We start from the raw sequence: 23,974 nt of genomic DNA, 5'->3' as shown, positions 1-23,974 counted from the left end.
CTAATAAACGTTATCAACAATGTCAGAACAGATAACTCAAGGACTGAGCCTAGTCAGTGCTCGATTTATCATAAACAATTATAACTAGCTTAGTTTGTGCTGGATTTAACATAAGTTTTCCATTCATAAACGTCTACCATTGGAAAACATCACATGAGTGTTTCGAAAGTTTGGAAACTATGTGCAAGAAGTTTTGAAAAATTGGGCACAACAAGTATTAAATGATGGTTTGCCTCCGATCTTGTATTGAACTGTTTATGTTTATAGATGACAAAAGAAGATTCATTGTTGGAGGGAATTGGAGGATGGATTGGTGTCAGATGTTTTAACAACAGAAGCCATGTCACTACAATTTGGCATATTACTTGCACAAAAGGGGGAAGCAACCGTCTTGTTGTTAACTCCGACAATATGGAAGTAATTGACACAATGGAGAATGGAGGACATTCAGAGGGAGCTGCGGCTGCTGTGTTTGATGATTGTTATTTTATGGCTTGTGATGTTCCGTTAATTAGATCTGAACATTGTAATAGGGAGACAAATAAAGTAGCTCATGAAATTGCTAGATTAGCTAAATTTTCTGAGACAAGGGATTGGTTCGAGGAACCTATGAATGATATTGTAAATTTTCTTATAGACGATGTAACCATTACTTCTAATAAATAAAGAGGATGTTTTATTTTTAAAAAACTGTTTATATTTATTTTTAGCCTCTGAATTGTTTATGTTTGAACTAGTAATATATCGTGGGCAGCGAGAAATGTTACTCCCTCCGATCCATATTAACTTACACACATTTAGTATAAGTTTATACTAAAGTTGTACTAAGTGTGTGACAATTAGTTTGGAACGGAGGGAGTATGTCGTTATTTTGTTGCATCTAAATTGATGATTGATCCAAAGCAAATGAACTCATTATGTTCTTGCTCTTCTCCTTTTGATTCCATGGCAATGCACTGGCGCTATACTAGTCTTTTATAAAGTTTGAGCTACGAAAATCAACTATGTATTGATAACAACAATTCGACAATGGGCAACTGTCCCCTTTCACTTACATTAAGGTAGGTTCCAACTTCCGCTACAGCCTCAATAACCTACTACTCCCTAGTACTATTATTAAACATATAAGTATTGCAGCTATGCGAAACAAATACAGCAGGCTGCACGCATGCATAGCGTCGGAGCTGGATGATCCGCGGCTCTGTCTTCACAACCAGCATGGGAAAATTGATATTGGGAATCTGGAATGGGATGGCACAGCCTTCTCCAACAAACTCCAAGTCCAGCAAAGTATATATCATCTTCTACTATTTTGGGGCCTTCTTTCATGTTCATATTCAGTTTTACACGATGGTGAGCACTATACATGCGCATGACCAGCGATCCCTCTTTAGTCCTGACATCTCCAGAAAACAGCCTGTTACAGTACCTTCACTTCATCGCCGAGGATGAGGAGTTTGACGACAGGGCTGAAAACATGCTGTTATCGGCCGTGTCTTTGCTGTATGCTTTGCGCACGTCCTCCTTCACCTCGCAGAAGCGCATCTTCTTCACCTGTTGCTCATCAGGGGTGCCGCTTTGCTGCTGGAATGCATCAAGGCCATCAGGCAGGCCATCTTCCAAGAATTTGTCGAGCACCTGCGAGCAGTTTGGGAAGTACCGACGGCCCAGTTCCACTGCAACCATCACAGACATGTTTAATTCATGAATAAATATGATCGCGAGACTGCTTGTGTACACAGAACAAGCTCAATGCAAATACACAACACTGAACACCTATGATTACAAGGCACCAGAGTACCTACAATGACAAGTTGCAAAGAAACATACTAGAAACATCTGTAGAAATGAATTTGTGCCACATGCCAGAATGGCAACATACTTTTACGTGTTCATGTTTTTTACTGTGAACAACACATGCTATCAATAGGTTGATGCACAGAATATCAATGAACCCAATAAGCAATTTTAAGTTATTTAGGTATAAGGTTATGTACATAGTTGTATTAACAGCTAGCAACAGTTTAGCCAACATTTTATCCAACGATCTCTCAAAAAAAAACATTTTATCCAACGATATAGCACCGGACAAAGTAAAATTGGAATGAAGATGACTACTCATGTTCACACCTGTTTTCACTAGTGCATCCACCCTCGAACGTAGCCTTTTGTTTTTTGTTACTGGCGTCTCATTCAGATCGACTTCCCTCAGTTTACCAGAAGTACTTGCTGCAGAAAAACCACCAACTTCTGGTGTGATGTCTGCTTGCGCAATTTGCATCGCAACCTTCGCTTCAGCAGGGAAGAATAATCTTGCAAACGCGACTGCAGAGACCACAGACCATTTTAACATCTTATGAAACAGGTGCATATGGCATTGTCGAATGTGCAGTAAGTGTTATAGCCACCTATTTCTATAGAATATGCACTGGAGAGGGGAAAAAAAGAAGGGGGACTTTTTGGGAGAGGGGGGTACTTTTTCTCGACCTCCCCGGTCATTTTAATATTGAGAAAAGATTTGTCTACAAGTGTCACTATCATTGCATAAAAGGAGACTTCACCTCTATTTTCCAGGTAGCTTAGTTTCATGTGAAGATCATCAGCCAATAAAGGTGAGGTGACTGAATCTTCCGCTGTCATAGGATTCCTCATCATCTCCCTCTCTAGGATGTCAATGCACATCCTATCTTTATTTGACTCTTGGCCCTGCTCCATCTTTGCATTGTAATCTTTTAGTCTTGTTAATCTTCGACAAATATTACTTGCAAGGCGGCCATCATCTGTCAATTGCGACGCCACTGCTCCTTTGCTTAAGAGACACATAATAATAGCTGGTTCTCTCCTCATAGCAGCTAGGTGGAGTGCTGTGTACCCACGACTGTTCTTCAAATTCAAGTTGGCAAGTTCCAGGCCTAACAACTCTGTAAGAACTTTAGAATCGCAGTAAGCTGCAGCATAATGCAATGCGTTGGCGTCGTCTAGGGTGATTTCAGACTCATTAAGAAGCAACTTCACAAGCTCAACATCATCAGAATCCAGTGCCCTGTGGATTCTTCTTACTCTTTTCTCGTGTATAGGGTCCGAAATGATGGTGTCACCATCAATTGGGGGAGATTTCTGTCGGATTCTTTTTATCTCATCAGCGATTTCGGGAAGGAGTTCCTTATCCAAAGACATAATATCAAGATCCGATCTTGCAATCCTTTGAACACATTTTTCACGCACTTGAGTAAGCTCCGAGTGGAAAGCAACTTGCAAAATAGGTAGGACGTCTTCAGCCAGAGTCTTGTCAACAAAGTTCATAAGCCGTCGCTGCAGTACATGATCATCTTAACCATGATTAGCAATTCACCAGAGAAAGAAAGGTCATGTGAAATGGAGAAATGAAACCATGATTTACTTTTTTTCTCATGTACCAAATTTACTGTTTTTCCTCTGTTTCGAATTAGCATGCCAAATATACTGCAAATGTCTGTGCACAGTCAAATAAACAAATTGGAGAAGGGTAGAACATTTCTAGCCTGAAGCTGCCATGTCTGTAGCCAAGACTAGAAAAAAAAATCTATAAAATAGTTGGGGGTGCTAAACAAGCCAATAAGAGCCTACGCATCCCTCACCTGGAACAGCGACATGAGCTCGGGGATCCTGAAGGTCCACGCCGCGTACATGAGCTCGACGGCGAACCTGATGGCCGGCGGGCACGAGTCGTGCGGGCACACAAGATCAGCACATGACACCACGTCCAGCGGCGCTGGCCGGAGCCTGCCCGTGTAGAGGTACCCCATGAACGCCAGGAAGGCCTCGCGACCCACACGGCCACCTGGGACGAGGTCCTCCATCTTGTACTGCGGCCTCCCGGTAACATCCCCTCCCGCTCCGCCACTGGTGGCGGAGGCGGAGGCGGTGACTGCCCCATCACTGCGGCTCCCGCGGGCGCGGAAGAGGTCGTGGAAGAAGGGGCTGCGCGCGGCGAGGATGCAGCGGTGGATGGGGATGGGCGGCCCGCCGTCCGCCACGTCGACGTCGGCGTCGCTGCAGTCGAGTTCAGAATCGAGGAGGAGGCGCTCGAGGTTGCTGCTGAGGCGACTCAGACTCACAGCCTCGACGCTGCTGCTGCTCCCTCCCCCTCCCCCAGCCCCGCCCCACCCGTCCGCCGCGGGCAGCGGCGCCAGAGCGCCGGAGCAGGGGCTAGAGCCGTTGGACAGGTAGGACGACGAGGAGGCGACCGTGATGGACGACGACGGCTCCATCACCGCCGCCAAGCACGAGGCGAAAGGGCCCTAGAGCCGGACCACCATGTGTGGGAAGGCAAAGGGGGGAGGCTGCCTTTTGGTCGCTCCCGGCCGAACTGCGCAATTCGGGCAGGCTTTGTTTGGCACCACGCAGATCCGCGTCGGCACGGAAACTCCCCCACGTCACCCCCCGCCTAAACTCAGCGGAGAAGGGACGGCGAATTCCTCGAGCCCAGATCTCGGCAGCCGCCCGCCCGCCGCCGCGTCAAACCGGGAGCTTTCGGGATATTTTTTTCCTCCTCGCGACCGGCTGATCCAAGTGGGGGGAGCAGGAGGAAATATTGGGAGCGACGACGACGACGACGACCTGGCGGGGCGAGGAAGGAGAGTGGGGTCGCGGAAGAGGAGTCCGGGGGCAGTTGCGTGGAAAGCAGGGGGAGGCTCGGCCAGGGAGGGGATTGAAGACGACGACGGGGAGGAATATGGAGGCGGAGGATGACTGAGACCGCTGGATTTCTCCCGTCCCTACCTTTCTTTTCTTCGCTTTCTTCGATCAGGTTCTCTGGCTTTTGGGGTCGGAGAAGAAGAAGGGAAGGAATACCGCGGGTAAAATTGCACGGGCCACCCCATAGAATACCAATATTGGCGTTTGCAAAGTACAAAAGCGCGGAGATCATTAGGAAATTAAATATTGCTCTACATGTCGCAGCTTGCGATGACAAAACGTAGCGCGCGTAAGCTCCACACGTCACTGCGATCGGGGGAAGACTTGTGATCCCACTTGCCAGCCTCTTGTCTCCGCTGTCTATGCTGGGAGGATTTTCTCTCTTCCCGTGTTCTCTCTCCTTCCCCTTTCCTTCTCTTCTTCTCCCATTAGGGCGCACCTTTGGACACGACCGCGTTCTTCACTCTTTATTTGGGGCCCTTTTTGTAAGATTATGGTCCACTTTGTAATTTTATGTTTTTTGGGGTTATGTCTGTAGTTATATTGACGGGGCGACTTTGGACCCAATCGTGTTCTTCATTCTTTGTCGGGGGTCCTTTTCGTAAGATTATCGACTGGTTTTGAATTTTATGTTTCGTTGGGGTTATGTTTGTAAGTTCTATGGCGGCGCGGCTTTGGACCCGATCGCGTTCTTCATTCTTTGTTTGGGGGCCTTTTCATAAGATTTAGGGGCCAGTTTGTAGTTTTATGTTTTCTTGTGCTCTGCTTGTAAGCTGCACTACCCATCGCGTTGATTAAACGTGGTGCTAGGCCCTTCTCGACCTTCCTGTGTTAAATGTGAGAATGGGTCCTACTCGATCCTTCTCGACCCTTCCTGCGTTAAATGCGGGAATGGGTCCTACTCGATCCTTCTCGACCCTTCCCGTGTTAAATGCAGGAATGGGTCCTACTCAATACTGCATGGTCTCACGTGTCCTTCTCTAAGTAATGATCCTCCAGCAAAAAAAGTGTGTGTTGAGAACCCGACTAAATATTTTTGCATCCTGAACATAATTTATATCGGTACACAACTAATGTAGTCGCATCTCATGGTGTTTGGTCATGATGGTTGCCCGACGCCAGCTCATTGCGATAACTTGTTGGCTGGAGGTTCGCTGTGACGGTGACAACTTGGTGACTTGTGACAGTGGTGTCCTCCTCCATGGGACCTATGCGCAGGCGCTTCCCCTTCTCTACATCCTGATTTCACGTTGATCTAGGGTGGGTGCACCTTCTATCACCATCCTCGATCAGCTCCATTTGCATAAGAGTGTTACGTTGTCGGTCGATGGCCATGTTGCCACACACATCCTCTTGTGCGGTCGTGGCTACCAATGCTACAACATAGATCTCATATGCCCCTCCCCTCTTGTCGTCCTCATCCAAATCCGATACTTTCACCACCGGATCTAGTGATTCCTTCTCACCATGGCATTGCCCTCTCTTAGGTGGCCGCAATAGTTGTTGTGCAATTTCTGGACATTTCCTTGTTGCGCTTGTACTCTCACGCCCATCTCCGATGATGTATGTCCTCCTCCATCTCGCCAAGGATGACCTCCTCAACTCAACTCTAGTCCACCCCTCTCTAGTTGTGGTTGCGTAGTGACCTGTTATGTGTCGTGGGCTGCTGTTAGGGTTCTTTCTGAGGTCATGGGTCGTTGGCATTTGCGCCGAGGATCCTTATGTCGTTCATGGTATATGGGTCAATGGTGCGAGCAGACCCTGTTGAGGCGAGCAAATTATTCATTAAGTTTAATTAAAACAATATTCATTTTATGAAATGAACCTGCTCCAATAGAGTTGGCCACGCGGGACACTTTACCTTAGTTCGTCCCTAGGTTGTGTTGGTCATGCCTCAACTGGTGTTGCTTGAGTTGTGCCATGTTGGTACTGTATGGGTAGTGTTATCTCGTTGTAATCTTCTTTCTTCTCAATAAATACACTCATGCATGGCTCGATGAAAAAAATCTTCGGATGGGCATCAGAAGTAATATTCCTTCCATTTTTAAAAGTACCCTTATTTTTATGTAAAAAGAATTTATCGTCTTTACCACATGACGGTGTTTGATACATCCCCAACGTATCATAATTTTTGATTGTTTTATGCTATTATATTATCACTTTTGTATGCTTTATATGCCATTTTAGATTATTTTATGGACTACCTATTAAAGTAGTGCCCAATGTTCCTATTTTTTGCGTGTTTTTTTCGTAGAAAAACCATACCTACTGAAGTCGAAACACGATGAAACGTTACAGTGATTTTTTCTGGAACATAAGAGACCCTGGAAGGTTCGAGGCGAGACCAGAAGACACACGAGGAGGCCACAAGCCCACATATCGCACCCAGGGGGTAGAGCGCCATGTGAGTTTGTGGGGCCCCTGTGGCTCTGTTTACCCTAATTCTTGGTAATAAATTCCCAAATATTTTAAAACCCTTTGAGTGAGACCCGAAACAGTTTTTGCGCCGTCACAATCCTCTGTTATGAAGCGATCCCATCTGAAGCCATGTTCCGGTACTCTGCCGGAGGGGGAAACCATTGGGCAGGCAATCTTCCTCAACCTTGTTATCTCCGTGATGATGTGTAAGTAGTTCCTTCAGGACCTATGGGTCCATAGCAGTAGCTAGATGGCTTTGTCTCTTTCTTTTGATCTTCAATACAAGGATCTCCTCTGAGATCAATCCGATGTAATCTTTGTGATGTGTTTGTTGGGATCCGATGAATTATGGGTTTATGATCAAATTATTCATTGATATTATTTGAGTCTTTTAAGATCTCTATGATTGCGTAATTTTATAGTTAACTATTTCTCTTTGATCTATCCGTCTTCTTTGGCCAAGTAGATTAATTTATCTTTAGTTGGGAAGGTGCTTTGTAGTAGGTTCAATCTTGCGGTGATCTTGCTCTATGACAAGATGGGTAAAGGCATGTATTGTATTGTTGCTACTAAGGATATAACGACGTGGTTCGGTCATATTGATTGATCTAAGTTTGTCTACATTATGTCATCTTGTTTAATGCGTTACTCTGTTTGTATGAACTTAATACTTTGAGATGCATATTGGATAGCAGTCTTGAGATGGAGTAATAGTAGTAGAGGCAGTTGGATTAATGGTCTTCTTATCGCGGACATAATGCCTGAGTATTGATTATGCCTTGGATGACCATCATAACTATGCACAATTCTATCAATTGCCCAACAGTAATTTGTTTATCCACCGATGTTGTCGGGGCTCTGGGACTGGGGGTACCCAGGCCCGTCTGCATGCGGCCCATCACGCGACATCATCAAAGGGCCCGGTGCGGCCCAGCTGCAGCGAGACTTCACGAGTAAGGCCCTCGCGAAGGCCCCCGCCTCATGAGGCGAACTACATCCAGGCCTCCCGAGGGTCTCTCGAGGAGCGGCCTCCCGAGGTTGTTTCCTAAGGGGCGGACATCTCTAGGCTCTTACCCCGCCTCACGAGGCGCGTGGTGACATGAGCCGTGACGAACGAAGCCAGGCGGGCGCCAGCGGGCGCAGGCAAGAACACATTCCTCTTTGGTGCTAAGGAGGCAAGGACGTACGCGGGTTCCCAAGGCAGACCCAAAGCTTTCCCATTCGGTGCAAGAAGACCAGGACGCTGGCTCTCCAAGGCAGAGGTCATCACCGAGACCACCTCCGCGTCATGGACAGAAGCTTTGCAGGCAAAGACCACCTTTAGTCAGGACAGGGTGTAATCTTGTCCCCTTTCAAAATTGGCCTTTGTGGCATCCCTTCCCGCCTAGAGTTCGTGGGCTGAGGACCAAGGCTAGTATAAATATAGGTTTGTCTCCACCGTAGAGAGATATCGGATCCTGGCATCCAATGGAGAGAAGGCCGACTCTTGAGCCATCCCAAGGTAGTTCACCCTTGTACCAGTTCATACTCATCCTCCTCGCGAGGCAATCCACCACAAAGCAGGAGTAGGGTCTTACACCGCAAGGTGGCCTGAACTTGGGTAAATCATCGTGTTCCTCCTTCCTTTCCTTCCCTCTCGCTCGAGCACGACGGGGCAAAGCCTTGAGGCGGTGAGCGGCGAGTGATAGCCTGGCGAAGCCTTCCGCGCACACCCCAGAGTTCGAACCTTTCTTGGGTCCGCGGAGCCCCGATTCCGACAGATGCCATATTTATGAGAGCGATGCCTCTATTGAAACTATGGCCCCTAGGTCCATTCCTAGTCTATACCAAAAAGACCCAAAGGGGCAGATCCAATTAATCTCGGCCATCAAATCATGTCAATCCAACGACCTAGACTGCTTCTATGTCGAGCACTCAACACATTTAGCATGCAGTTAATTTCATGCCAAAAATAGTGCTAATCACATAATAACACGCAAATAATATCCTACTTAATATCCGCATGCACTTAATATACTTCCAAATTGACGTGCATTGCACGTACACATTGACTAGTTATTATCAAGTAATCCTACAATTACCTTGTTGTTTTGTTTTGTTTTCCTTTTTTATTTGTTGCCTACTACTACCAGATTTGATACTTGCAACTGGCAAGAACAAGGGGCGTGACGACCCCCTTGCCTTTGTTGGGGCAAGGATTTGCCTTGTGTATGCGTGTGTGTGTGTGTGTGCAGGTACCGTTCACATTGTCTATGTGGTGTCTCCTTCTGGTTTGATAACCTTGGTTCTTAAACAAGGGAAGTACTATCTGCTACTACCACTGGTGCAGCGACGTGCTATACAAACGGTTTTTACCCCCTTTCTGCGACAGAGTTTAAACCGCCGCCTTGCCTGTGTGTGCGATTGGGGGTTCCATCCCACACGACCCAGAAATCGTCGGTGATAGGTCCTCTGGTCATACATGCGGGGCATAAAGAGCTCGTGTGCAATCGGGCGAGCCATCGCTGACAATTAGACAGGCCCAATCATTTCCGTTCGTATGTACATCCCACACAGTGAATCCTAGACAAATGTTTCTGTTCGTATGTACATCCCACATGGTGAATCCTAGACAAACGTTTCCATTCTTATGTATATCACACACAATTTTCTGTTCGTGTGCGATCGGGGGAGATAACGGAGACGCTTTCGAAGGACAAGCCGTGGGAGATAGTCTTGCCATCCCAAATAGTAATTGTAGAACAAACGTTTGTGTGGCATACCACATCACACACAATTTTTTGTATAGCCTCATCTGTGATAGGTGTAGCTATCACAGATGCTCTGCCTCAGTTAACAGTTTGCATTTTCTGAGATGCTCTACCTCAGAAAACCGCCATCCCGCTTCCCCCTCCTTACCCCCTACCAGTTGGCCACGTGTTGCCCGTGCCTGGCGCTGACGAGGCTCCCTGTGCCCTCCTGCTTTCACGCCAGATTTAGCCGAGCTGGAGGCAGGGGCCTCCATGGCTGGCTCGGGCCCTCCCACCCTCCTGTGGTGTTGTGGCAGTGGCGGTGCCCCTCTCCGAGCAATGCAATGGCTTTGGGGCTACAACTTCAGTTGGCTCCCGGTGGTGCTCCCTGATAACCCACAAGTATAGGGGATCACAACAGTTTTCGAGGGTAGTATTTCACCCAAATTTATTGATTCGATACAAGGGGAGCCAAAAGAATATTTATGAGGTTTAGCAGTTGAGAGTTGTCAATTCTACCACACATGGAGAACTAAATATCTACATCAAAGTGTTGACTGCTACTTCTTGAGCTTGAGTTGGTTTTTCCCTTGAAGAGGAAAGAGTGATGCATCACAGTAGAGATAGTATTTCCCTCAGTTAAGAACCAAGGAATCAATCCAGTAGGAGAAACGCGCAAGTCCCAATTAGATGCACCTACACAAACAATCAAACACTTGCACCCAACGCGATAAAGGGGTTGGCAATCCCTTCACGGTCACTTGCAAAGGTGAGATCTGATAGAGATAGATAAAACTAAACAAAAGATAAATATTTTTGGGTTTTTCGGTTTATAGATCTGAAAATAAAAGATTGCAAAATACTAGATCGGAAACTAATACGATGGAAAATAGACCCGGGCCATAGGTTTCACTAGAGGCTTCTCTCATTAAGGCAAATAATACGGTGGGTGAACAAATTACTGTCGAGCAATTGATAGAAAAGCGCAAAGTTATGATGATGTCCAAGGCAATGATTATGTAATATATGCATCACGTACGTGTCAAGTAGACCGACTCCTGACTGCATCTACTAATATTACTCCACACATCGACGGCTATCCAGCATGCATCTAGAGTATTAAGTTCATAAAGAACGGAGTAACGCCTTAAGTAAGATGACATGATGTAGAGGAATAAACTCAAGAAATATGATGAAAACCCCATCTTTTTTATCCTTGATGGCAACAATTCAATACGTGTCTCGCTACCCCTACTTTGTCACTTGGTGAAATCACGCAAGATTGAACCCAAAGCTAAGCACCTCTCCCATTGCAAGAAAAACCAAACTAGTTGGCCAAACCAAACCGATAATTCGAAGAGAAATACAAAGATATCAAATCATGCACATAAGAATTCAGAGAAGATTCAAATAATATTCATAGATAAGTTGATCATAAATCCACAATTCATCAGATCTCGACAAACACACCGCAAAAGAAGATTACATCGGATAAATCTCCAAGAACATCGAGGAGAACATGGTATTGAGAATCAAAGAGAGAGAAGAAGCCATCTAGCTACTAGCTATGGACCCGTAGGTCTGTGGTAAACTAGTCACGCTTCATCGGAAGGGTAATAGAGTTGATGTAGATTCCCTCCGTGATCGAATCCCCCTCCGGCAGGATGCCGGAAAAGGCCCCCAGATGGGATCTCACGGGAACAAAAGGTTGTGGCGGTGGAAAAGTGTTTTCGTGGATGCTTCTGGTGGTTCTGGAATATATGTGAATATATAGGAGGAAGAGCTAGGTCAGGGGGTCACCAAGGGGCCCACAAGATAGGCCCCCCTAGGGCGTGCCCTCCACCGTTGCCGCAGCCTCGTGGCTCTTCTGACTTGTACTCCAAGTCCCCTGGGTGTCTTCTGGTCCAAGAAAAATCATCGTGAAGTTTTATTCCGTTTGGACTCCGTTTAGTATTCTTTTTTGCGAAGCTCAAAAACAAGGAAAAAACAGAAACTCGCACTGGGCTCTAGGTTAATAGGTTAGTCCCAAAAACAATATAAAATAGCATATTAATGCATATAAAACATCCAAAACAGATAATATAATAGCATGGAACAATCAAAAATTATAGATACGTTGGAGACGTATCAAGCATCCCCAAGCTTAATTCCTGCTCGTCCTCGAGTAGGTAAATGATAAAAACAGAATTTTTTATGTGGAATGCTACCTAACATATTTATCCATGTAATTTTATTTATTGTGGCATGAATGTTTAGATCCATAAGATTGAAAACAAAAGTTTAATATATGATATAAAAACAATAATACTTCAAGCATACTAATAAAGCAATCATGTCTTCTCAAAATAACATGGCCAAACAAAGCTATCCCTACAAAATCATACAGTCTGGCTATGCTCCATCTTCATCACACAAAATATTCAAATCATGCACAACCCTGATGACAAGTCAAGCAATTGTGTCATACTTTTCATGTTCTCAAACCTTTTCAACTTTCACGCAATACATCAGCGTGAGCCATGGACATAGGACTATAGGTGGAATAGAATATGGTGGTTGTGGAGAAGACAAAAAGAAGGAGATAGTCTCACATCAACTATAGGCGTATCAACGGTCTATGGAGATGCCCGTCAATATATATCAATGTGAGTGAGTAGGGATTGCCATGCAATGGATGCACAAGAGCTATAAGTTTATGAAAGCTCAAAAGAAAACTAAGTGGGTGTGCATCCAACTTGCTTGCTCACGAAGACCTAGGGCAATTTGAGGAAGCCCATCGTTGGAATATACAAGCCAAGTTCTATGATGAAAAATTCCAACTAGTATATGAAAATGGCAACATAGGAGACTATCTATCATGAAGATCATGGTGCTACTTTGAAGCACAAGTGTAGAAAAAGGATAGTAGCATTGCCCCTTCTATCTTTTCTCTCATGTTTTTGTAATGGATTCTTTGGCCTCTCCTTTTTTGTTGGCTTCTTTGGCCTCTTTTATTTTTCCTCACATGGGGCAATGCTCTAATAATGAAGATCATCACACTTTTATTTACTTACAACTCAAGAATTACAACTCGATACTTAGAACAAAATATGACTCTATATGAATGCCTCCGGCGGTGTACCAGGATGTGCAATGACTCAAGAGTGACAAGTATGAAAATTATGAATGGTGGCTTTGCCACAAATACTATGTGAACTACATGATCATGCAAAGCAATATGACAATGATGAAGCGTGTCATAATAAAACAGAATGGTGGAAGTTGCATGGCAATATATCTCGAAATGGCTATGGAAATGCCATAATAGGTAGGTATGGTGGCTGTTTTGAGGAAGGTAAAAGGTAGGTGTAAGGCACCGGTGAAAGTTGCGCGGTACTAGAGAGGCTAGCAATGGTGGAAGAGTGAGAGTGCGTATAATCCATGGACTCAACATTAGTCATAAATAACTCACATACTTATTGCAAAAATCTATTAGTCATCAAAACAAAGTACTATGCGCATGCCCCTAGGGGGATAGATTGGTAGGAAAAGACCATCGCTCGTCCCCGACCACCACTCATAAGGAAGACAATTAATAAATAAATCATGCTCCAACTTCGTTACATAACGGTTCACCATACGTGCATGCTACGGGAATCACAAACTTTAACACAAGTATTTCTACAATCCACAATTACTCACTAGCATGACTCTAATATCACCATCTCCATATCTCAAAACACACATAGGGAATCAAACTTCTCATAGTATTCAATGCACTTTATATGAAAGTTTTTATTATATCCCTCTTGGATGCCTATCATATTAGGACTAAATTCATAACCAAAGCAAATTACCACGCTGTTTAGAGAGAATCTCAAAATAATATAAGTGAAGCATGAGAGTTCAATAATTTCTACAAAATAAAGCCACCGCCGTGCTCTAAAAAGATACAAGTGAAGCACTAGAGCAAAATTGCCTAGCTCAAAAGATATAAGTGAAGCACATAGAGTATTCTAATAAATCACGATTCATGTGTGTCCTATCAAAAGGTGTGTACAACAAGGATGATTATGGCAAACTAAAAATTAAAGACTCATATTATACAAGACGCTCCAAGAAAAACACATATCATGTGGTGAATAAAAATATAGCCTCAAGTAAATTTACCGATAGACGAAGACGAAAGAGGGGATGCCATCCGGGGCATCCCCAAGCTTAGCCTCTTGGTTGTCCTTGAATATTACCTTGGGGTGCCTTGGGCATCCCCGATCTTAGGCTCTTGCCACTCCTTATTCCATAGTCCATCAAATCTTTACCCAAAACTTGAAAACTTCACAACACGAAACTCAACAGAAAATCTTATGAGATCCGTTAGTATAAGAAAATAAAATCACCACTTTTGGTACTGTTGTGAACTCATTCTTTATTTATATTGCTGTAATATCTACTATATTCCAACTTCTCCATGGTTCATACCCCCCCGATACTACCCATAAATTCATCAAAATAAGCAAACAACACATAGAAAACAAAATCTGTCAAAAATAGAACAATCTGTAGCAATCTGTAAACTTCGAATACTTATGTAACTCCAAATATTCTGAAAAAAGGAAAATAGAGGTAATTTGTATATAAATCTTGTGTAAAAAATTCAGAATTTTATCACACTTCTATGATTTTTAAAAATTCTTGGACTGGGCGCAAAAGTTTCTATTTTTCAACAAGTTCAAATCAAGTATCACCGTAAGCTGTCCCAAAGGTCTTACTTGGCACAAACACTAATTAAAACACAAAAACTGATTTAAACAGAGGCTAGATGAATTATTTATTAAAAAACAGAACCAAAAAAGTAGGAACAAAAATAAAATTGGGTTGCCTCCCAACAAGCGCTATTGTTTAACGCCCCTAACTAGGCATAAAAACATAGATCTAGGTGTTGTCATCTTTGGTATGCAATTCCTCGATTGCACACTTATAATCCTTAGGAGATTCCTTGGTTTTATCAATGATCAAACTCCTAGGCAAGAAATCAAGAAATTCGCTCGTGGCAATTGGTTCCTTAATAATATCGAAAGGATTAGAGTGAATACTTATTGTTTTGAGATCTTCGTTACCTTTAGTCGAAGATTCACCCTTATTCTTAGGAACATAACTAAACTTTGTAGCCTTAGTAGGAGGAAAATCTTGAGTCGTTTTAATGGAGGAAAAGGCGGAACCCAAGTTGGTAATAATATCTTCCAGTTTGCCAATTCTAGTAGAATTGTGATCTATCTTTTCATTAACTATGGGTTCCTTTTCCCTAAGATTCTTTAAAGAAACTCCTACCTTAGATCCATATTGAGCAATCTGATTATGAATCTTTTTATCCAAATTTTCAATCAATCTACGGTAGCAATTTTATTCTCAATAATATCAAGCCTTTGCATCACATGTTCCAAGGTTAAAACAGTTCCATTGATCATAAGAGGTGGTGGGCCTAACAAATCTATAATAGCTTTATAAGAATCAAAAGTATGGCTCCCCAAGAAATTTCCCCCGGTAATGGTATCTAGAACATATCTATTCCAAGGAGTAATGCCCACATAAAAGTTGCGAAGGAGAACGGCAGTAGATTGCTTTCTAGTAGATCTATTCTAAGCATTGCAAATTCTATACCAAGCATCCTTTAAATGTTCTCCCTCCCTTTGCTTAACATTAAGGACCTCATTCTCGGGAGTGCTAACAATGATGGAAGGACTAGCCATAAAAGCAAGACAAGCGATCTAACAAACGAGCAAACAAAAAGCAAACGAAAAAGACGAACAGAATAAGGGCGAATAAAAAGGCTCTTTTCAGAAATCGTTTTAGAAGTGGGGGAGAGGAAAACGAGAGGCGAATGGCGAATAATGTAATGCAACAGATGAGAGTTTATGATGGGTACTTGGTAGGCTTGACGTAGATCTCCCCGGCAACGGCGCCAGAAACTGGCAAGTTGACGGGAGACTATTCTTGACTTTTGCGAATCTCCCCGGCAACGGCGCCAGAAATGCTTCCTTCTACTTCTTGAGCTTGCATTGGTTTTTCCCTTGAAGAGGAAAGGGTGATGTAGCACAGTAGAGATAAGTATTTCCCTCAGTTAAGAACCAAGGTATCAATCCAGTAGGAGAAACACGGAAGTCCCCAATAGATGCACCTACACAAACAATCAAACACTTGCACCCAACGCAATAAAGGGGTTGTCAATCCCTTCACGGCCACTTGCAAAGCTGAGATCTGATAGAGATAGATAAAAATAAACAAAAGATAAAATATTTTTGGGTTTTTTTGTTTATAGATCTGAAAATAAGAGACTGCAAAATAGTAGATCGGAAACTAATACAATGGAAAATAGACCCGGGGGCCATAGGTTTCACTAGAGGCTTCTCTCATGAAGGCAAATAATATGGTGGGTGAACAAATTACTATCGAGCAATTGATAGAAAAGCGCAAAGTTATGACGATATCCAAGGCAATGACTATGTAATATAGGCATCACGCCCGTTTCAAGTAGACTGACTCCTGCCTGCATCTACTACTATTACTCCACACATCGACCGCTATCCAGCATGCATCTAGAGTATTAAGTTCATAAAGAATGGAGTAACGCCTTAAGTAAGATGACATGATGTAGAGGAATAAACTCAAGCAATATGATGAAAACCCCATCTTTTTATCCTTGATGGCAACAATTCAATACGTGTCTCGCTACCCCTACTTTGTCACTGGGTGAAATCACGCATGATTGAACCCAAAGATAAGCACCTCTCCCATTGCAAGAAAAATCAATCTAGTTGGCCAAACCAAACCGATAATTCAAAGAGAAATACAAAGATATCAAATCATGCACATAAGAATTCAAAGAAGATTCAAATAATATTCATAGATAAGCTGATCATAAATCCACAATTCATCGGATCTCGACAAACACACCACAAAAGAAGATTACATCGGATAGATCTCGAAGAACACCGAGGAGAATATGGTATTGAGAATCAAAGAGAGAAAAGAAGCCATCTAGCTACTAGCTATGGTCCCGTAGGTCTGTGGTAAACTACTCAAGCTTCATCGGAAGGGCAATAGAGTTGATGTAGATGCCCTCCGTGATCGAATCCCCCTCCGGCAGGATGCCGGAAAAGGCCCCAAGATGGGATCTCAGGGGAACAGAAGGTTGCGGTGGTGGAAAAGTGTTTTCATGGATGCTGCTGGTGGTTCTGGAATATATGTGAATATATAGGAGGAAGAGCTAGGTCAGGGGGTCACCGAGGGGCCCACAAGGTAGGGGTGCCCCCCCTAGGGCGCGCCCTCCACCCTTGCCGCCGCCTCGTGACACTTCTGACTTGTACTCCAAGTCCCCTAGGTGTCTTCTGGTCCAAGAAAAATCATCGTGAAGTTTTATTCCGTTTGGACTCCGTTTAGTATTCCTTTTCTGCGAAGCTCAAAAATAAGGAAAAAACGGAAACTGGCACTGGGCTCTAGGTTAATAGGTTAGTCCCAGAAATAATATAAAATAGCATATTAATGCATATAAAACATCCAAAACAGATAATATAATAGCATGGAACAATCAAAAATTATAGATACGTTGGAGAAATATCAAGCATCCCCAAGCTTAATTCCTACTTGTCCTCGAGTAGGTAAATGATAAAAACAGAATTTTTGATGTCGAATGCTACCTAACATATTTATCCATGTAATTTTCTTTATTGTGGCATGAATGTTCAGATGCATAAGATTGAAAACAAAAGTTTAATATTGATATAAAAACAATAATACTTCAAGCATACTAATAAAGCAATCATGTCTTCTCAAAATAACATCGCCAAAGAAAGCTATCCCTACAAAATCATATAGTCTGGCTATGCTCCATCTTCATCACACAAAATATTCAAATCATGCACAACCCAATGACAAGCTAAGCAATTGTTTCATACTTTTGATGTTCTCAAACCTTTTCAACTTTCACGCAATACATCAGAGTGAGCCATGGACATAGGACTATAGGTGGAATAAAATATGGTGGTTGTGGAGAATAGTCATACGTGCTTATAATAAGAACGTTAATGACACCTTTTGTCCTACCCTCCCATGGCAGCGGGGTCCATAAGAAAACTAAGGGATATTAAGGCCTACTTTTTATATAGAACCGGAACAAAGCATTAGCACATAGTGAATACATGAACTCCTCGAACTACAGTCATCCCCGGAGAGTATCGTAACTATTAACTATTGTCACTTTGGGGTCTACGGATCAGAATAACAAGTGCATATAACTAGCAGATAGGATCAAGAACTCAAATATATTCATGAAAACATAGAGGCTCCAGATCTAAAATCATGGCATTCGGTCCCTAATGACAAGCATTAAGCATAGCAAAAGTTATAGCGACATTAATCTCAGAACATAGTAGATACTAGGGATTAATCCCTAACAAATCGACTAGATAACATAATAAATCTCACCCAACTCCATCACTGTCCAGCAAGCCTACAAAGGAATTACCCACTCTCGGCGCTGACCATCATGAAGTTGTTGATGAAGAAGGGTCGATGATGATGATGGCGAAGAATCCCCCTTTCTGGAGCCCCGAACGGCCTCCAGAATAGCCCTCCCAATGAAGAACAGGAGGTAGCGGCGGCTCCGTATTGTAAAATGCGATGAACCTTCTTATCCATTTTTTTCTCAGGGAAGCATAATTTATAGGCTTGGAATTCGGTCAGACGGCCGCCTATGGGATCCACAAGGCATCAGGGCGCGCCCTATTGCCTTGTGAGCAACTGGTGGCCCCGCTCCGGTGGATCTTCTTTCCAGTTTTTTTATTTATTCAGTAAAAATCTCCGCAAAGTTTCGTCCAATTCTGAGAACTTTTAGTTTTGCACAAAAATAACACCATGGTGGTTATGTTGAAAATAACGTCAGTCCAGGTTAGTTTCATTCAAATCATGCATATTAGAGTCCAAAACAAGAGAAGAAGTGTTTGAAAAGTAGATACAATGGAGACGTATCACTCCCCAGCGGCGGCTGCCCTTGCAGCGCGCCGGCCTAGCTGCAAGGTGGGCATTTAAGGCTTGTAGTGGGTGTGTTACCGGTGCGGCTCTGGCCACGACAACCCTGGACCCGCGTTCTCCAGTGTCTTTGGCTCACCGGCATCCTCTACCAGTGCAGCACTAGCCCCGACGCTTTTGAGGTTGCATTATGCGGCCTCTTTGGTTTACCGGTGTCCTGACGGCCTTGACTTTGATGGTATAGAGCGCGTCTCTCCAGTTTTGGGCATGTCAATGTCACTGTTGTATTCACTTTCCCTCGCGTCAGTCTCCCACGCATCGCCACCTCCCCAACCCCAACCCATGTTACCTCATTGCCTAGTTCCTATGCCATGCATGTCCACGGCTTGTGTGTCCAGCGGCGCTGGTGCCACCGCAGCACCGGGCACGGTGTTGGTTTTGGAGATGTCTTCCCCTCGCGTTAGTCTCCCACGCATCGCCACCTCCCCAACCGCTCCCACTCACTCTGTCCTACACCGATTTGCGCGGGAGACGTGCGCACGGCAGGCCTCTGCCCCATCCACTGTGCAACGGCGACACCGAGCCCAGGCATGACACCCAGCCGCGCGGTCCCCCGCGTGGAGTGCCGATGCCAGCTCAGGACGAGGCTAGCTGCCAGATTGTGCATCAGCAGCTGCGCGACACGGCAGTGCCCCCCGCGTCGTTGCGTCAGATCCAAGACCATGCCGCCCAGGAAGCTGTGGGGAATGGGCACCAGAACCGTGCCGCCCGCGACCGCATTGCTCCTGCGCGAGGCACGCCAGTGAGCACTGTCGGCTGCCGAGCATTCACCCATGAGCTGCGCCGAGTGGTTTGGCTGGTCAAGTTCAAGCCGGAGCTGCCCCCACGCTATGATGGCATCCCCGACCCAGCGGAGTTCCTCCAGCTCTACACGCCGAGCATCGAGGCGGCGAACGGCGACGACAAGGTCATGGCGAACTAGTTCCCCATGGCCCTCAAGTACGGGGCGCAGTCCTGGCTCATGAACTTGCCCAAGGGGTCAATCTCCTCATAGGACGAACTCCGCGAGCGGTTCATACCAACTTCCAGGGCACCCGCGACCGCGCCCTCACCATCAGCAACCCACGGTGCGTGAAGCAGTGCCCTGCCGAGACCCTCCGCAAGAACACTCAACGCTTCACCCAAGTCCGCCTCAAGACCCCGAGGGCCTCGGACAAAGCCATCATCTCAGCATTCACCGAGGGCGTCACAGATGTCAGGATGAGCGAGAAGCTCGCCATAAATGATAACCTGCACACTGATGACCCACAAGTATAGGGGATCTATCGTAGTCCTTTCGATAAGTAAGAGTGTCGAACCCAATAGGGAGCAGAAGGAAATGACAAGTGGTTCTGAGCAAGGCATTCTCTGCAAGCACTGAAATTATCGGTAACAGATAGTTTGGTGATAAGATAAATCGTAATGGGTAACAAGTAACAAAAGTAACTAAGGTGCAGCAAGGTAGCCCAATCCTTCTTGTAGCAAAAGACAAGCCTGGACGAACTCTTATATAAATCAAAGCGCTCCCGAGGACACATGGGAATTGTTGTCAAGTTAGTTTTCATCATGCTCATATGATTCGCGTTCGTTACTTTGATAATTTGATATGTGGGTGGACCGGTGCTTGGGTGCTGCCCTTCCTTGGACAAGCCTCCCACTTATGATTAACCCCTCTCGCAAGCATCCGCAACTACGAAAAAAGAATTAAGGTAAACCTAACCATAGCATGAAACATATGGATCCAAATCAGCCCCTTACGAAGCAACACATAAACTAGGGTTTAAGCTTCTGTCACTCTAGAAACCCATAATCTACTTATTACTTCCCAATGCCTTCCCCTAGGCCCAAATAATGGTGAAGTGTCATGTAGTCGACGTTCACATAAGACGACTAGAGGAGAGACAACATACATCTCATCAAAATATCGAACGAATACCAAATTCACATGATTACTTATAACTAGACTTCTCCCATGTCCTCAGGAACAAACGTAACTACTCACAACGCATATTCATAATCATAATCGGAGGAGTATTAATTATCATTAAGGATCTGAACATATGATCTTCCACCGGATAAACCAACTAGCATCAACTACAAGGAGTAATCAACACTACTAGCAACCCACAGGTACCAATCTGAGGTTTTGGGACCAAGATCCAATACAAGAGATGAACTAGGGTTTGAGAGGAGATGGTGCTGGTGAAGATGTTGATGGATATTGACCCCCTCTAGATGAGAGGATCGATGGTGATGACGATGGCGACGATTTCCCCCTCTGGGAGGGAAGTTTCCCCAGCAGAACAGCTCCGCCGGAGCCCTAGAATCTGTTCTGCCCAGGTTCCGCCTTGAGACGGCGGCGCTTCATCCCGAAAGCTTCTCTCCGATTTTTTCTAGGGTAAAAGACACCATATAGCAGAAGATGGGTACCAAAGGCCTGCCAGGGGGCCCACAAGGTCGGGGGCGCGTCCAGGGGTAGGGCGCGCCCTCCACCCTTGTGGCGGGCTGGTGGCCCCCCTATGGTACTTTCTTCGCCCAATATTTTTTATATATTCCAAAAACATGCTCCGTGAAGTTTCAGGACTTTTGGAGTTGTGCAGAATAGGTCTCTAATATTTGCTCCTTTTCCAGCCCAGAATTCCAGCTGCCGGCATTCTCCCTCTTCATGTAAACCTTGTAAAATAAGAGAGAATAGGCATAAGTATTGTGATATAATGTGTAATAACAGCCCATAATGCAATAAATGTCAACATAAAAGCATGATGCAAAATGGACGTATTAACTCCCCCAAGCTTAGACCTCGCTTGTCCTCAAGCGAAAGCCGATATCGATAAATATGTCCACATGTTTAGAGATAGAGGTGTCGATAAAATAAAATACGGACATGAGGGCATTATGGTCATCTTTAGAACAACAACATATAATGCCATATAATTTCTTATGCTCAAGTAACAATTCGTTCACAAGGTAAAGTATGAATCAGAAACTTCATTGAAAACTAAAAAACTATGATCTCAATCACTGAAGAAATTGCAATTTATCATAACATCGGAAAGGGTCAAATAAGAGCTTTTCAGCAAGTCCACATACTCAACTATCATGTAATCTTTCACAATTGCTAACACTCACGCGATACTTAAGGGTACAAAATTTCAACCAGATACAGAGAAAGATAGGGGCTTATAGTTTCGCCTCCCAACCTTTTACCTCAAGGGTAATGTCAACAATAATACTTTATGATAACTTACACCCGAGTGGATATATATATCCGGATCTCTCCAACACATAGAGCTTGCCAAAGGAAAAAGTGTAAAAAGTGAAGGTGATGATCACCATGACTCTTGTATAAGGGTAGAAGATAAAAGTAAAAGATAGGCCCTTCTTAGTGGGAAGCAGAGGTTGTCATGCGCTTTTATGGTTGGATGTATAAAATCTTAGTGCAATAGAACGTCACTTTATATTGCCGCTTGTGATAAAGACCTTTATTATGCAGTCCGTCGCTTTTATTTCTTCCATATCACATGTTCATATCAAGCTTATTTTCTTCACACTAATAGATCATACATATTTAAAGAGAAAATTTTATTGCTTGCACCGATGACAACTTACTTCAAGGATCTTACTCAATCCATAGGTAGGTATGGTGGACTCTCATGGCAAAATTGGGTTTAGGGATGTTTGGAAGCACAAGTAGTATCTCTACTTGGTGCAAAGAATTTGGCTAGCATGAGGGGGAAAGGCAAGCTTAACATGTTCGATGATCCATGACAATATAACTTCTATTCGGACATAAGAAAACATAACCCATTATGTTGTCTTCCTTGTCCAACATCAACTGTTTAGCATGTCATATTTTAATGAGTGCTCACAATTACAAAAGATGTCCAAGATAGTATATTTATATGTGAAGCCTCTCTTTCTTTATTACTTCCTATTAATTGCAACAATGACCAAAACTATGTTTGTCAACTCTCAATAACTTTTATTCATCATACTCTTTATATGTGAAGTCATTACTCTCCATAAGATCAATATATGAACTTTTTATTTCTTTCTTTTTATTTAATTCCCTCAAAATCATAGCAAGAAAGCAAAGCCCTTTTCTCAAACTACTCTTTATTATATATCTCAAGGACTCGACTACATAGATAGAGATCAAAGCAAAACTCAAAGCTAGATCATACTAAAAAATTTATTCTACTAGATCAAGATATAACCAAAAGGATCGAACTAAGAAAAGCGATAAAGATAAAGATGTGATGGTGATACGATACCGGGGCACTCCCCCAAGCTTGGCAGTTGCCAAGGGGAGTGTCCATACCCATGTATTTAGATCTCTTTCTTCGGGGGTGGTGATGTAATATTCTTGGCGATGATGCCCCTTAGGATATGATTCTCTTCCTCGATCTTTATTAATTTGCTGCTTAAGATCCATCACTTCCTTGCGAAGTTTACCCGTGACGGCTAGAGCTCCATCCACCCATGGATGTTTTTTTGCTGCGGGAGAAAAAGCAACACTCTTTTTCATATTTTCATAAGAGAGAAATTTAGCATTGGGAAGAATAACCGAATTTTGTATTGCTAAGCTCTGAAGTTCCTCCAGCATGAACCAGGTTTGAAGACGAGAGGTAACTTCTTGATCCTCCTCCATGGCATCCACTCTTTTCAAGTCAGCCTCCATCTCTTCCTCCGTTGTTGGCCCAAAGTGGTTAGTATCACTGTATGCTCCTGGGCCTGGTGTCGGGTGAGATACCCGACTCTCCCCGACCGACTCTTGCGAAGACATCTTGCTCCAAATCTGCTGCAGGAACAACTCAAAACGAAAACAGGAGATTTTTGCGTGGTACAGTGGTCAAATCCTTCGGGAGATTATATAATGAATTTTTACTGACCATAAGAAGTATTGTGCAAGAAAACGGAGCCCAGAGGGCACACGAGGTGGCCACAAGGTCGAGGGGCGCGCCCAGGGGGTAGGGCGCGCCCTCCACCCTTGTGGTGGCCTCGTGTCTCTTTCGGACTACTTTTAATTTTCCTACTTTTTTAAATATTCCAAAACGGAGAAAATTTATCATTGGAAATGTTTTGGAGTCGGTTCACTTACCGTACCA

The 23,974-nt window shown here is 44.0% G+C and overlaps 1 protein-coding gene across 1 annotated transcript; it reads right to left on the bottom strand.

Moving 5' to 3' along the window:
* Positions 1–990: 990 nt before the first annotated feature.
* On the bottom strand, positions 991–4,794 carry LOC123079289 (BTB/POZ domain and ankyrin repeat-containing protein NPR2). The gene is made up of 4 exons (XM_044502026.1): positions 3,618–4,794; positions 2,562–3,312; positions 2,131–2,325; positions 991–1,676 (listed from the first exon to the last, which is right to left on the bottom strand). Exons 1-4 carry the CDS (start codon positions 4,248–4,250, stop codon positions 1,432–1,434), a joined length of 1,824 nt encoding a protein of 607 aa, XP_044357961.1. The 5' UTR covers positions 4,251–4,794; the 3' UTR covers positions 991–1,431.
* Between the last annotated feature and the right edge of the window lie 19,180 nt (positions 4,795–23,974).

This window comes from Triticum aestivum, chromosome 3D (genome assembly GCF_018294505.1).
Source record: "Triticum aestivum cultivar Chinese Spring chromosome 3D, IWGSC CS RefSeq v2.1, whole genome shotgun sequence".
In the NCBI taxonomy this organism is placed as follows: domain Eukaryota; kingdom Viridiplantae; phylum Streptophyta; class Magnoliopsida; order Poales; family Poaceae; genus Triticum; species Triticum aestivum.
This window is presented reverse-complemented; position numbering and strand designations above follow the sequence as displayed.

Coding starts and splice junctions, on each gene's coding strand:
- LOC123079289 (XM_044502026.1), bottom strand. CDS start 4,250: ATGGAGCCGTCGTCGTCCATCACGGTCGCCTCCTCGTCGTCCTACCTG. Junction 3,313..3,617: donor AGCTCATGTCGCTGTTCCAG/GTGAGGGATGCG, acceptor CATGTACTGCAG/CGACGGCTTATGAACTTTGT. Junction 1,677..2,130: donor GGATGCACTAGTGAAAACAG/GTGTGAACATGA, acceptor TGATGGTTGCAG/TGGAACTGGGCCGTCGGTAC.